This window comes from Rhinatrema bivittatum, chromosome 3 (genome assembly GCF_901001135.1).
Source record: "Rhinatrema bivittatum chromosome 3, aRhiBiv1.1, whole genome shotgun sequence".
Taxonomy (NCBI): Eukaryota; Metazoa; Chordata; class Amphibia; order Gymnophiona; family Rhinatrematidae; genus Rhinatrema; species Rhinatrema bivittatum.
Window position 1 is genome coordinate 32,375,411 of NC_042617.1, and position 14,016 is coordinate 32,389,426.

Sequence of the window (14,016 nt, forward strand, 5' to 3'; positions counted from 1 at the left end):
ATCACCGCCCGGAGGGTACTCCTAAGCCCTAGCGGCTCGGGTCCTCACGGGCTCCTCCAGGGGGGACCACAGGCTTCCAAGGGTGAAGTCTCCTCTGACCTCCTGGGCATCTTCTCATTGTTGGATTACCTTGGCAGGCTGCCCTTCTGATCCTTGGTCGCATAGGATCCACCTAAGACCAAGAGGCCCGGGTCCCTATGGGCTCTTCCTGGGGGGGACCTTGGGCTTCCAGTGGTGAAGCCGTCTTCGAAGTCTCTCCTCGGCGCCGCCTCCCGGCTGCGACGCCCACTGTGGGTATCCACAGCAAACCTGCAGTCTCAGCTGGCCCAAGGGTCCACAAACATATAGAGGGTGTGGGATTGTTGGGTGGTGTGTGTGCGAGACTGTAAGGTTTCTCTAGGGTACGTAATCCCCTTCCTTTGACCATGGGCTCTGTGGAGGAGTGGATGGGTGTAAGCTTTTAAAAATATAGATTTCTGGAGGGAGCTAGGCTTTGAGTAGCCGGGGCAGAGACTGAATGAACCGGGGGGGGGGGGGAAGCATAGTAATTGTTCCTACAGGGTAGCAACAAAGCTAGCACCGGCCCTGTTTGCTTAATTGAAATATCTAAACACGAGCCAAAAAAAAAAGAGGCAGCGCAAGCACGAAGGACGAATAAAAGCCGCAGAATCCTTTTCCGGTTACTCCACGTATCTTTGCAATCAGGACTTCCCTACCTCCCCCGCCAAACACAGACACGCATCATGTGCCTGAGCGCGCGCTTACTGTCTCTCCCCGTGCTGCAGAACGCAAGCTCCACCCCCGCCCGGACACGTGACTCACCTTTTTTCCCTTCGCTCATGCTCGGCAGATTTCATGCGTCAACGGATCGTGTAAACCTGGCCTCGTTTTGCTCCGTGGTTGCCCTAGGTTACTACGGCTGCGCAGTCTGGGGTCGACGGGCACGAATATGGCGGCTGTGCTAGTGAGAGATGCGCTTTCCCGGAAGGTGTCGGTGGATAGCAGCGCATTTGCGGTGCGTGATTTAGTCGCCGTCTATTCCCGGAGCACGGTAAGGAAGAGACCTGCTGCTTTCCGGCTTAGATTCTTATTCGGTTTCTTGCTGTGTGTGTTACTCAGGAACGGAAGCTGCATTGTGAAGCGAGGCAGCTCTAAGCTCTTGGTGGAAACTTCGCTGAAGCTCTGTGCGCTTTGGCATTCTTCGCTGTGTTTGTTCAGAGTTTATAAAGTGCTGCTCCCGGGCCATTGGCGCACCTGATTTTATGCCGCCAAGCCCGACATCTTCTTTATGCGATATTTTTGCTCCGCTCGTGCTTAGAGAAGGGAAATGTTTCTTTTAGGCATACATAAATCCAGGTGGGCTGTGCTGGAAGAGGTCCTTTTAGAATTGGATTATTTTGTTTTCCGGCACTCTCTGAAAGCCAGGTTTGTGTTTTTTTAATGTTGCGTTTTATGTAATACAGCATTAGTAGGCATCAAGGGCAAACACACAAATATATGTAACCCTTTCTTGACGGATGGCACGTATTCTGAAGGGCCATAAAAGAATTAATCACTGGTGGTGGCCTCACACTTCTCATTCCCCTTTCCTGAGCCTATAAGGTGTGGGTCCTTTCTGTGGGGTTGAAGGCTAACCTTCTTGGCCCAGGCGGTAGTGTTCGCCCATGTGTATGTGTTTCCATAGTTCTTTGGGTCAGGTACACTTACAAACCAGGCAAGACTCACTGGATGGGTTTTCAAATTAAAGTTTACTTTAATTCCTCTTTAAAAGAATCAATAGATGCAAAACAAAAAGAGTCCAGATACTTCCAGTGTTCCTATATTTATATGAGACAGGATTTGAATGCTCTTTAATTTTGTGGAAATGTCCCTCCAGGCAGAGGCTTGGAATGTGGGTATCCTCCATGGTAAGGAAAGATTCTTATCCCAAGGTGGCTGGAGAATCTTAACAGTGGCTAGATCTCTTCCTGCAGTACTGAGGTCCATGTTGAATCCTGCACTTCACCTGACACTGTCCTGGGATGAAAACTCCATTTGGGCAGCTTTTGATGTTTTTTTCCTTGATTCCTCTTCAAAAGACAGAAGTTGGCCTCCCAGGAGGAAAAGGCCTATGCTGGAAATAGTTACCAGAAGTCTCCAGCTCAGAAGGAAAAGGGGGCAGAAAAAAAAATCTTCCCCAGTGATGGAAAAATACAACTTATTTATTTTATTTATTTATTTGCAGTTTTTATATACCGACATTTGTTTAGTAACCTCACATCGGTTCACAATTAACAGAAACATTGCAGCTGTGCCAAATAGAACGAACATGTGCAACAGTGCTTTACAATAAACATTTACAATAAACTTGTTAAGGAACATAGGCAATAGTGCTTTACAATAAACTTGTTAACTGGGGGGGGAGGGGAAACAGAATCTCTTATCACACTGAGCCCTGTAACCTCCTCTTGAGCAGAGGATTCAGCTAGCCAGGAATGGAACAGGTTAACAAAGTAGAAAAACTGTAAAAAGCTTCTTCAATATCCCTCTTCCTTCCAGCCCTATTACCGGAACTGGCAAGGCACGTGCCTCTCTTATGTCAGACTGGGGGCCTAACTCAACACACATGAAAGCAAACTACATCTGTCCTCCTCTCTCCTAAACTTTCCCCTCTCCCCCCCTCGTGCCTAAGGGGACGTCCAGTTCCAGGCAGATTCTGGGTGAGATGCTGTAATGAATGGTTATCCGTCGGCAGCTGACTACCCAAGGACTGGGACTAGGAACATCTAGTGGAGACCCCAAGGGGGTCTTGTGTGTTTATATATATGTCAAGGGGTGTTTCAATAAATGAAGATCCACTATAGAGAGGGTTGATTTAAAAAAAAACAAACCATAATGGAATTACCATAGTAATATAATAACACTAAGTGGTAAAAAGTAATGAAGATGCAAAAATCAATAAATCATAATATCCTCATTCTACACAACTACCATCAATGTGGCCACTCATAATAGACAATTCCCGGCTACAAATCAAAGCCTTCATTTGTCTTATACTTAATTATTGGCCAAAGTTCTTTTTATCCTTTTTTGAGATTTTGCAAATTGGACACTTATCTCAATATGTTTGAATGTAGCAAAATTCCCTGACATGGAGCCATATTTCAGAAACCTGCATTCGGGAAGGGGGGGGGGGGGTATGCATTCGTCTAGTAGATTTACATTGTAACCACATTGTATAAAGTGAATATTGCTGAAAAAAATCATAAAGAAAATCCATCATGTTTAAGTGCCCATACTACGTTTGAAGAAAAGCACAGACATTAACACAGCATATTAATGATTCATTAGAGAAGTCTGATCCTACCTGCAAATGCCAAAGTTTGGCGTGAAACAATTCGGGAAATGCACGTAACCTCCAATATTCCATTTTTATACTGCTCTGAAATAGGTAATAGGTGCAACCTGGTTAACTCAAATCAACATGTACCAAAAGATTTCAAGGTTAAGACCATGAGGGGTAACAGAGTTCAGAAAAAATATCCAAAGTTGTTCACGGAAGTTCAACTGAGAAATGGGATTTTTCTTTCTGGTAGTATGGTTAAAGAATTCCCCACCTCAAATCTGCAAATGAGTGGTGCTGTTCACAAAATGAGCCACAATCGGGGCTTGCATCTTCTGAGTGGAAATGCAGCTTTTGTGTTCAGTGAGGCACGGTCTAATGAATAGGGCTTGCCCTCCCCCCCCCCCCCCCCCCCCTATATTTAGATTACTTCTCTTCCTGCCTCCACCCCACACACTTCCTTCCCCCCGGTTCGATACATGTACACCCTGCTCACCCCCTTTATTGTCACCCATTAACTTAGCAGTTTTCCATTCTTTCCCTTCCTCCTCCCCTACCCCCTTATCTCATTATAATACTCCAAGCTCACTGTAAATTGTATTAGATTGTTTTAAAGTTTTGCTCATAATTGTTTTGTTTTAACACTGTACAGCGCTCGTCCTGCCCCCCCCCCCAAGCTCGCTGTAAACTGTTTTAATTTGTTTTAAACTGTTTCTAAACTCTGTGTACCTTGTTAAGTTTGCTGTAAACCGATATGATGTGCTCTCGAATACCGGTATAAAAAAGCCACTTAAATAATGGAATGCTTAGTGCGTCCAATGTAGATCTTCTGACATGGACACACTAGGAATTAGACCACAAAGGAAAAATGGCAGTTAGTTGCTCCAAAGAAATTTATAATTCTTCCCAGTAAACCTGGAAACACAGAAACTGCACTGGCCAACAAGTTATACCTCCAGCCATTCTATGTCATGCGGGAAGGTCTACACCACTTACTCGGGGTGGTATGTAATCCTTCGAGACATCTTCTTGAACCTCGGCGATTTCTGTTGCTGCTCGTGGGACAGCCTGGTGCTGCTCTAGTTCAATCAGAGAAAGAAGTGCATGACAAACTGGCCACTCTTCCCTGCTTGGGGAAATAACCTGTTCAGTGAAAAACGAAAGGATACAGTGGCCCAATTAAAAGACCAGATAGTGGCAGTTCAATCTCTGATGACAGTATCAGACACTCGACATTGAGACGATTCTGACAACAATATAGGAAACCATACAAATACTTTCCACCCTACAGGCCACAACAATTTCAATTGTTCCAGTAACCGTGTTCTCAAACTCGGCCAGCACCAACTAGAGGACAGGCAAGAGACAGGAAACAACAAAAGCCGTCTCTTCAAAAGCCTCCACCCTTTTTTTGAAGAACACAGAGCCACAGCCTCTCCTTCCGGTAGGAGGCAGACAAACAACATCTTTTGCCTTGCAATGGAACCACATTACTTCGGACCAATGGGTTCTTCAAATTGTCCGCGAGGGTTATCTTAATTTCCTCTCAACCTCCTCTTCTACGCCTTACAACCCATTTTGAGGAATTCTCAGTCACCTCTTCTGGAACAGGAGATCCATGCCCTACTCCAGCAAAGGGTAATTCAGTTGGTGCCCAAACAACCAGATAAACACAGGATATTACTCCCAATACTTCCTCATTCCCAAACGCTATGGGAGTCTCCGTCCAATTTTGGATTTACGCTCTCTAAACAAATATCTTCAGAAGGAGAAATTCAAGATGATCTCCCTCAAACTGGATGTGTTTGCTGAACCTCAAAGATGCCTATGCCCACATTCCAATACACCCCTCCTGCTGGCAGTTCCTGTGTTTCCAAGTGAATTCCAGACGCTACCAGTACAAAGTTCTACATTTTGGTCTAACCTTGGCTCCCAGAGTTTTTACCAAGTGTCTGGCTGTGGCCGTTGCTCACCTCAGGCATCAAGGGTTCTGCCTCTTTCCATATCTGGACAATTGTTTGATAGTTTCCCCCAACCGAATGGCCCTCCAACATCTAGAATCTACAGTCTCCTATCTGGAATCTCTGAGATTCCTCATCAATTACAAAAAGTCGGTACTTACATCAATGCAAACTTTACAATTTATAGGGGCCAGAATAGAGTCTATCCAACCTACCCCAAGAGACGATCAACTTCATCAGTTATGCACAGAATTGCTCCTCAGCTGAAGAGTCACGGCCCGCCAAGTTCTAGTATTGGGTCACATGGCGGCAGCCATCCATGTAGTATCTCACACTCACCTACACGTGCATTGTCTCCAGTGGGGACTGAACACAATGGACCCAATATCTCCAAACAATGTCCACTGAGATAACCATATCAGACTCCACGAAGGACACTTGGTGGTTGAACCCGGAAGTCCTAACGGTTGCATTACCTCTTTGAGATCTGGCTTACAATCTAATACTCGCCACAGAAGCTTCCACTCAAGGTTGGGGAGCACATCTACTCCATTACAAAACTCTGGGTCAGTGGACAAAAGACAAACTAGGTGGGGATCTAAGATGGCTGCTTGTTGAGAGGCTGGGCTAAAACTCTTTCTCCATTTACCTGTCATTGATTTCTTCGATGCCGCATACCAAGAGGAAAGCCAAACTGAAGGAGCTGGTTCAGGCTTCTCCTTCGGGCCTCCTCCAGTCAAGGATCGGAAGCTTCTTTGCCCCGACATTTTTATTGACGCCATAGACTGCCTACACTGATGCCGCGGGCCGATGAGGCTTCCTTGAGTCCCGGCATGCCTGCCATGTCATTCCCCCCCCCCCCCCCCTTTTCTTAAGGACTCCAGAAATGGAGGGATCGAGATCAGTGAGTCCTGTGTTTGAACGGGAGTCCCCAGCAGCTGGGGGGAGGGGGGGGGGGGCACCGTTATTACTGCTGCAATCTTGATGAATGGGACAGAATCAGGACTTTATTCCACCCCCATTTGTGGGACAGTACATATGAGGCCCCTTCAACTCAACTTTCCTGTGCTTCTGCTGGGGAACTAGTTTAAAATTCTATATTGATATTGGCAAGAACACCAGGTTTAGTTCTCCTGCTAGTGTAACTTCTATTAAACTCCCAATTATTACCTTGGATGTGGTTTGGGATACTCCAACTTCTCTGGAAGTTGCTATTTCATCCTTAAATTTCCTCTGATACAAATCAGCGTGTTTCTGCCATTGATAAATGTTGTTTCTTTACAATGGGGTAAAATTGAGGTTGTGGAGTTGCGTTTATCTGCAGTGGAGAAGATTCTAAATGGCTTAGTTCAATCTGATCTAATTCATTCCAAGAAACTTGAGAACATTGAAAACGCCATGCGAAGTTTAAATTTGCATGTTCTCAATTTTCCAATTACTAACTTGATATCACCACAGGAACTTTTTAAGAACTATATTTTACAAGTTCTAAAGATTCCTGAGGAGGCTATGCCTGCTATTACTAAGACTTATTTGCCTCAGCATGTGACTTCTACCACCAAAGGTCAACTTCAAGATTCTTCATTGAATTTAACTTATTTTCTTGAATCTTCACAAGATGCCTGTATATTTAAAAGAGGAACTTTACTGGTTTCTTTTGCTTTTCCTAATGATAAAAATACTTTTGCTTTTTCCTATGCAACAGGCTACAGCTTTTCTGTGGTCAGGAGATATGGATATTCCCTGATATTACTAGGATAACCCAGGATTGCAGGAAGAAATTTCTTTCCATGCGATCTGAGGTTTTGACATTAGGTGCTCAATTTATATTAAAATATCCATGCAAATGTTATGTGAAACAACTTAACATGAATTATGTCTATTTTGAACCCTCTCAACTTAGTTTTTTTGGACTCTCATGTACAAGAAGCCTCTTAAGATCACATGGTATCTTGGATTTATGATGTCTTGATCAGGCTCTCTTTTCCCCCCCCCCTTTAATTCTTCACTCTCTTTACTATTCTTGGCTCTCCCATTTTCCTGTGATTTGTTGGGAATTTTTTTTTTCCTCCTTGATATGATTGATATTTGAGTTGCTATGATTCCTCCTTTTCTGATACAAGATTTCTTGTGTTTAATTGTAAAATTCATAAATAAAGAATTTAAAAAGCAAAAGACTAGATTACCAAATCTTCTGGCACTCATAGCCATGAGAGATGCCTTAATGACCTTTACACCCCTGCTGCGAGGTCACACCCTCATGATTCATACAATCAGGTTGCCTTGTTCTCCGTGAACAAGCAGGGTGGTTCAGGATCCTGGATTCTCTGCAAAGCAGCAGTATGGATTTGGGAATGGGCCCTCAACAACTCAATAACTTTGAGAGCCACATACTTACTGGGAATAGCGAACACGTTAACTGACTGTCTCAGCAGACCTTTCATCCCCATGAATGGTCACTCAACCCTTCAGTATCAAACCAAATCTTTCTACATTCGGGCTGCTCTTGGATAAATCTTCTTGCTACAGAGCGAAACCGAAAGGTACCTCTGTTTTTGCTCCATACACCTAAGCACTTCAGAAAGACACAGGACGCTTTCCTAATGTCGAGGTCGAGAGGTCTCCTTTATGCATTTCCTCCAATACCTCTCATCTCAAGAACAGTTCAGAAAATGATACAGGACAGGGCTCGCATGATACTCATAGCGCCCATGTGGCCAAGACAGCCCTGGTTTGCTTATCTGGTACAGTACTCTGAAAGCGACCTGTTAGATCTTGGTCAAGACCCGGATCTCTTGACTCAGGAAGAGGGCTCTCTTCTTCATCCTCTGCACTTCTGCCTCCATCTGATGGCTTGGATGATGAATGCGAGATTTTGCAGGGGTTAACTCTCGGCAGATATTCAAAGAATTATCATAGCTGCGAGAGAACCATCAACCAGACATACCTTTTTCATTTGAAGGAATAGTTATGCCAAGTAGTGTCACTCCAAACATTAATCCTTTCTTTTCTGCACCCAGCGACATCCTAACTTATTACATCTCTTCAAGTCAGGGTTAGCGATATCATAAATTAGAGTTCACCTAAGTGCTGTTGCTGCTTACCACATGAAGGTAAAAGAATCTTCAGTGACTTCTCACCCTTTGGTTGTGCGATTTCATGAGAAGATTCTGTAATCTTCATCCTCCAATCCGCAAGCCTTCAGTTCCTTGAGATTTAAATGTGGTCTTAACAGCTGTAATGAAGCCACCTTTTGAACCACTACGTTTTGACATGTGAAATACCTAACTTGGAAAGGGATTTTTCTAATAGCAGTCACCTTTGCCCAAAAAGCATTAGTTCCCTTCTCTCCCTACTTGCAGTTTTATCATTACAAGGTAGTTCTAAGAACTCATCCTAAATTTCTACCTAAAGTGTTTTCAGCTTTTCACATTAGCTGATTAATTTCATTACCCGTTTTTTTTCCCAAACCACAAAAACAGAAGAGAATCTCTGCTCCACACCTTAGACCAGTGGTTCTTAACCGGTGTGTTGTCACACTTCCCTTTCCCCTGCTAACCCAGCTGCTTCCCCTACCCAAGCAAGATAGGTCCTTCACCTGGGCTTGAAATACTGAAAGCCCAGGCGGAACGCGGCAGGAGAGCTGGAGTCAGCGGCACCGGCATGCTCTCTTCTTCCCATGGCCCGGAAGAGGAAGTGGTGAGCAGCAGGTGAGTGCGCGGGAAGAAGAGACCATGCTAGTGCAGGTAGCATCGGCCCGAAGAAGAAAAGAAAGCCGCGGCCTGAGGAACGAGCAGCGCGGCTCAGAAAAAATGAACGTCAATCCTTGCGGCAGATGGGTCTCCAAAAGGGCTGAAAGTGAAGGAGGTTGCTGCTGCTTTTAGGGTTGAAATGGAGGAGGCTGCTGCTGTTGCTAGTTCTGGGGGGGGGGGAGTGAGTGAATGAGTAAGCATGTGTTTGAGGTGCTATGTGTGCGTATGAGTGAGACAGTATGTGTGTGAATGGTTGAGGCCTGTATGTGTGTGAGAGCATGAATGGAAGTGTATGACTGAGAACCTGTATGTGTAAGTTTGTGATTGAAAAATCTGTGTGTGTGAGAGAGCATGTTAGTATGTAATTGAGAGCCTGTGTGTGAGAGAGAAAGATAGCATGTATGTGTGCAATTGAAAGCCTATATTTGTAAGCGTGAAAAGACAGCATATGTGTAATTAAGAGCCTATATAAGTGAGAGAAAAAGCGTGTGTATATGTGTGTGACTGAGAGCATGTGTGTATAGGCATGTAATTGAGAGCCAGTGTGAGAGAGGAGAAAATTACAAACAAACCATCTCTCCTAATTCAAAACAATCTCAGGGCACCTGGGTATCAAACGTTCCCAAGTATGCAGAGGAAAACATTTTTGTATCATTTTTCATTATTGGGCCATTGTATCTGCTATTTTGAAATATTTTATTGGTATCTAGAAATTTTTTATGTTTTTAATTATTGGATATTCCATTCATCCGCAGTTTCAAAATAATGTGTTCTTTTTGTTAGTATGGTTTTACTGCTACTGATTTTATATTTCTTGATTTGTTTTATAAGGATGGGTGATGTTTCTCTTTTTTTTTCCTTTGTTATACTGCATACAGAGACTCTGGCTTGTTGCGGTTTCCAATTCAGTTTTTGTCTGCATGCTTCTAGTTATGCGTTTTGGTCTCTTTATTCTTTGTTAGTTGAGGGTCAGCACATGTGATTCAGGTGTAGTTTCTGTGAGGGCTCTATAGTAGCCTGGCTTACTCTGTTTTCCTAAATAGGAGGTGTATTGATGTCTTAAGGCCTGGTGTAATATTTTGATTGTTGCCTTTTCTTAAGTAAGGCATTTATTGCTTGAGTACTGGAAATTGGTGCTGTTTTGGTGTGGGATATTTACCGTTTATGCAATTTCTGTTCAGACAGTATATGTATCTTTCCCTTGTGTCATTCTTAACAATAAAAATAATACTGGACCTTTTATTTTTTATTTCTGCCGTGAATTGTAATGAGCAGTGTCTCACACATTTGAGCGTGGTCTGTCAGGTGTGTCATGATGGGGGGAAAAAGGTTGAGAACCACTGTCTTAGACTCTACATAACATAAGATATGCCATACTAGGTGAGACCAAGGGTCCATCAAACCCAGTATCCTGTTTCCAATAGTGGCCAATCCAGGTCCCAAGTACCTGGCAAGTACCTAAAGATTAGATAAATCACAAGAACTCTGCCTCATCTGCAAGCCTCACAATTATTCGTCTCCTTTAACCTTAACTCGCAAGGTGTAGCAGTCTCCAAAAGTACAATATCCAACTGGCTCTCAAATTGTATTCAAATCTGTCAGTCTTCAGCAGATGTATCCCTGTCCAGTTTAGTTACTGCTAATCAGGTGCGAGCCACAGCATCCTCGGTGGCACATCTGCAAAATGTTCCCATAGAGAACATCTGCAAAGCGGCTATATGGTCATCAATTCACACCTTTTACCACTCATTACTGCCTCGACCCAGCTTTCAGCTTTAGACAGCAGTTTGGCAAAGGCAGTGTTATCAAGTGTGCTTAACAATAAGGGCATGTCCACGGGGGAGTAGGAAAAAAAAGAAAATCAGTTCTGCATATCTGTATGTGTAAAGAACTTTGGTGTTGGTCAATCTACCTCACACTAAAATTTGGTTTTTTTCCCCTTTTGGGCTTGGGACTCCCAAATAAGCGGGCTGAATTAGCCAAGCTATCAATGGAAAAGAAGCAAGTTTGCTTATTGTAAATGGTGTTTTCCGAAGATAGGATGAATTAGCCATGCGTACAGTCCCTCCTCCCTGGACATGTCTCTTGTCCTAGCTCTTTCTATCATACTTCTGTTTCCTAACTTTCTCACTAACTGAAGAGACAGGTCACGTGCTTTGCATAGGAAGCCGTGCAGTAGTTCAAAACTTTAACCAGTACCAGGAGAGCCCTTCAGTTTTCGTACTACTTGCCTGGACATTACTGCCACTATCCAGCTCTGCTTTCCCGCAGCCTCGGCCAGGTTGGCTTTGTCTAGCCGTGCCCCCTTCTGCTGATATCATCCGGGGTGACAGTTAAAGGACCCGTGGCGATGCTGGAGCATGACAAAGGGGCAAGCCCCTTTGTTCGCCACCTTCGTTTGCTTCTAAGTCACTCCTATCCGATTCTTAAAGTTCTTTTCTTTGGACACGCAATATGGAGATTCCTACTGTATTGGGTAATGGTAAATGCAGCATGTTTACTCACTATCAAAAAAGTTTGTTATGCTTCTAAATCGATTTGCAGAAATTCATTGATTGCTATGTCAATTTTAACTGCTGCTATGATAACTTTCTCCTCCGTTTTGATTTTCTACTGTAACGCTCAGTCAATATGGAAGAAAACACCTGTCCTCTTTGATCTAGTTAATAGCAAAAAGCCTGACTTTCTTAATTACAGAATCCTGGCTCACTGATTCCGATACTGTTACTATAAATAATATATGTCCAAATGACTACATAGCTTTTTCAGAACCCAGACCCAATTGTCGAGGTGGTGGCTTGTTAGCATTAATAAAATCTTCACTCTCCCCCCCCCCCCCCCCGTTTAAAAAAAAAATTGCTGGATACATTCACAAGTCCACCAAAAATATCCTCAAAATACGACTATGTGAACACTATTGCAAAAACGTTGTACAGTAAATGCTTTCAATTTTGATGTGTGTATTTTTACTAAATATAATACATTTTTCTTAACTTATTAACACCCGTGGTCTACACGCATTTAATGCCTGTGTTCTCAGCCACATTGGGTCATTTTTAATCATGGGTCCTGCAAGCTTTAAAATATTTTAATCTTTTCTTTGTTTTTTGTTTTTTTCTTTGCAATATTTTATAATTGTATAGTATGTGGAAAAGTACTTCCTTTGAAGTGAAGTCTCGCTGTCATGAGTCCGATCCTTCAACCCCCGCGTGTCGGCAAACGGTTGCCTGCTTCTTCAGCGTTATTATTTTGCCGCACTGGGTCTAGCGCCGCCGCGCTGTCACGCTGCCCCCCAGGTCTAATTCCAATGCTGCCGCGTTGTTCATGAAGGGTCCTGCTTTGCTGCACGGGTCTGTCCCGTTTGTTATTTACTAGCGCCGCCGCGCTGTTGCATTCGTCTAGCGCCGCCGCACTGTGTACCGAAGTCCACGTACGGACTTTTGTACATTTGTGCAACCTGCGCACACCGAGCCCGGCGCGCGCTGCCTGTTCCCTCCGCCTCCCCTCACCTTCCCCTACCTAACCCCCCCCACCCCCACCACTATTGTCCCCAGAGGCAGGCGTAAATCTGCATGCGCCAGCGGGCTGCTGGCGTGCCATCACCCGACCCGGGGGTTGGTCCAGAGGCCTCGACCACACCCCCGGGCAGGCGTCATGCCCCAGACATGCCTCCCGCGCCACCCACCTGACACGCCTCCTTTGCAAAGCCCCGGGGCTCGGTGCGCGCAGGGGCCTTTTAAGTTATGCGCGTAACCCTTTTAAAATCCGGCCCAGTGTGTCTGAAAAGAATAGAATGTGGCAGTACAGTCTTTAACCTCGCCGACAGTCATTCAGACTACCACAAAAAATATTTATTCTCAATATAAGAGAAGCTTCTACCAACATAGACCATATAGGGGTCATCAGCCATATTGCCACCCCTACAGGTCACCCTCCTATCAACAACTAAGACTGCAGGGTCCACAACCTCAACAAAGGGAACCGTCCAAGAAATCAACAACCCCAGAAGATGCACCAACCACAATCCCAAAAACAGTTTGAGGAACAACCAGTTTCAACTGAGGCAGGAGTTCATCTTTTTTCCATGCCTGGTCCAAGATCACGACCGATCAATGGGTCCTTGATATAAATTCCCAGGGATACAAACTGGATTTCACTCATCTAGCCCTGTTACCACATCCAATAGCCCCCACGCCAACACATTCTTACATTCCTGTACTTAGGAAGTGCGAGCTCTTCTAAGACAGCAAGCAATATGTCCTCTTCTGCCTTCTCAGATCAACAAAGGCTACTATTCCCAATACTTCCTCATACTCAGACAGTCGTGAGATCTCCGTCCCATTCTGAACTTATGTTTTCTTAACAAGTTTATTAAGAGGCAAAAGTTCAAAATGACCACTCTGAAATTGATCCTCCTCTTTCTACAACCCAACGGTTGGATGTGCTCTCTGGACTTGAAAGATGCATACACTCATACTCCCATCCACAAGGCCTATTGGCATTACCTTTGTCTACAGAATGGGAACCAACATTACCAATACAAGTTTCTCCCTTTTGGACTCTCATCTTCCCCAGGAGTCTTCATGAAATGTCTTGCGATAGTTGTGGCTCACTTTCGAAAATGGGGAATCAGAATTTTCCCATATCTCGACAGCTGGCTCATTATCTCTCCAAATCCACAAGCATTGCAAAACCAGCTGATGGAAACAATTAAATGCTTTAGAAGAACTGGGATTGAGCATAAACTATTCAAAAGTCCCATCTACATCCTTCACAAATTCTTCAGTTCATTGGGGCAAAGATTCACATCCCCCAATGTAGGGCATTCTTGCCCCTAGACAGGACTCAGACCATATGTTCCCAATGCAGAATTTTTTTTTTCAACAAGACTTTTACCTCAGTACGCAGAGTACTAGTCTTATTAGGACACATAGCAGCAGCGATACATGTTCCTCGTACTCGTCTTCACGTGAGACGTTTA

At 44.2% G+C, this 14,016-nt stretch overlaps 1 protein-coding gene across 1 annotated transcript in view; it reads left to right on the forward strand.

Moving 5' to 3' along the window:
• Window positions 1-871: 871 nt before the first annotated feature.
• Window positions 872-14,016, forward strand: part of SDE2 (SDE2 telomere maintenance homolog) — an 84,602-nt gene continuing 71,457 nt past the window's right edge. Inside the window, exon 1 of the mRNA XM_029593062.1 lies at window positions 872-1,051. Within this exon, the coding sequence (XP_029448922.1) occupies window positions 950-1,051 (102 nt within the window). The 5' untranslated portion in view covers window positions 872-949. The remainder of the gene's footprint in view (window positions 1,052-14,016) is intronic.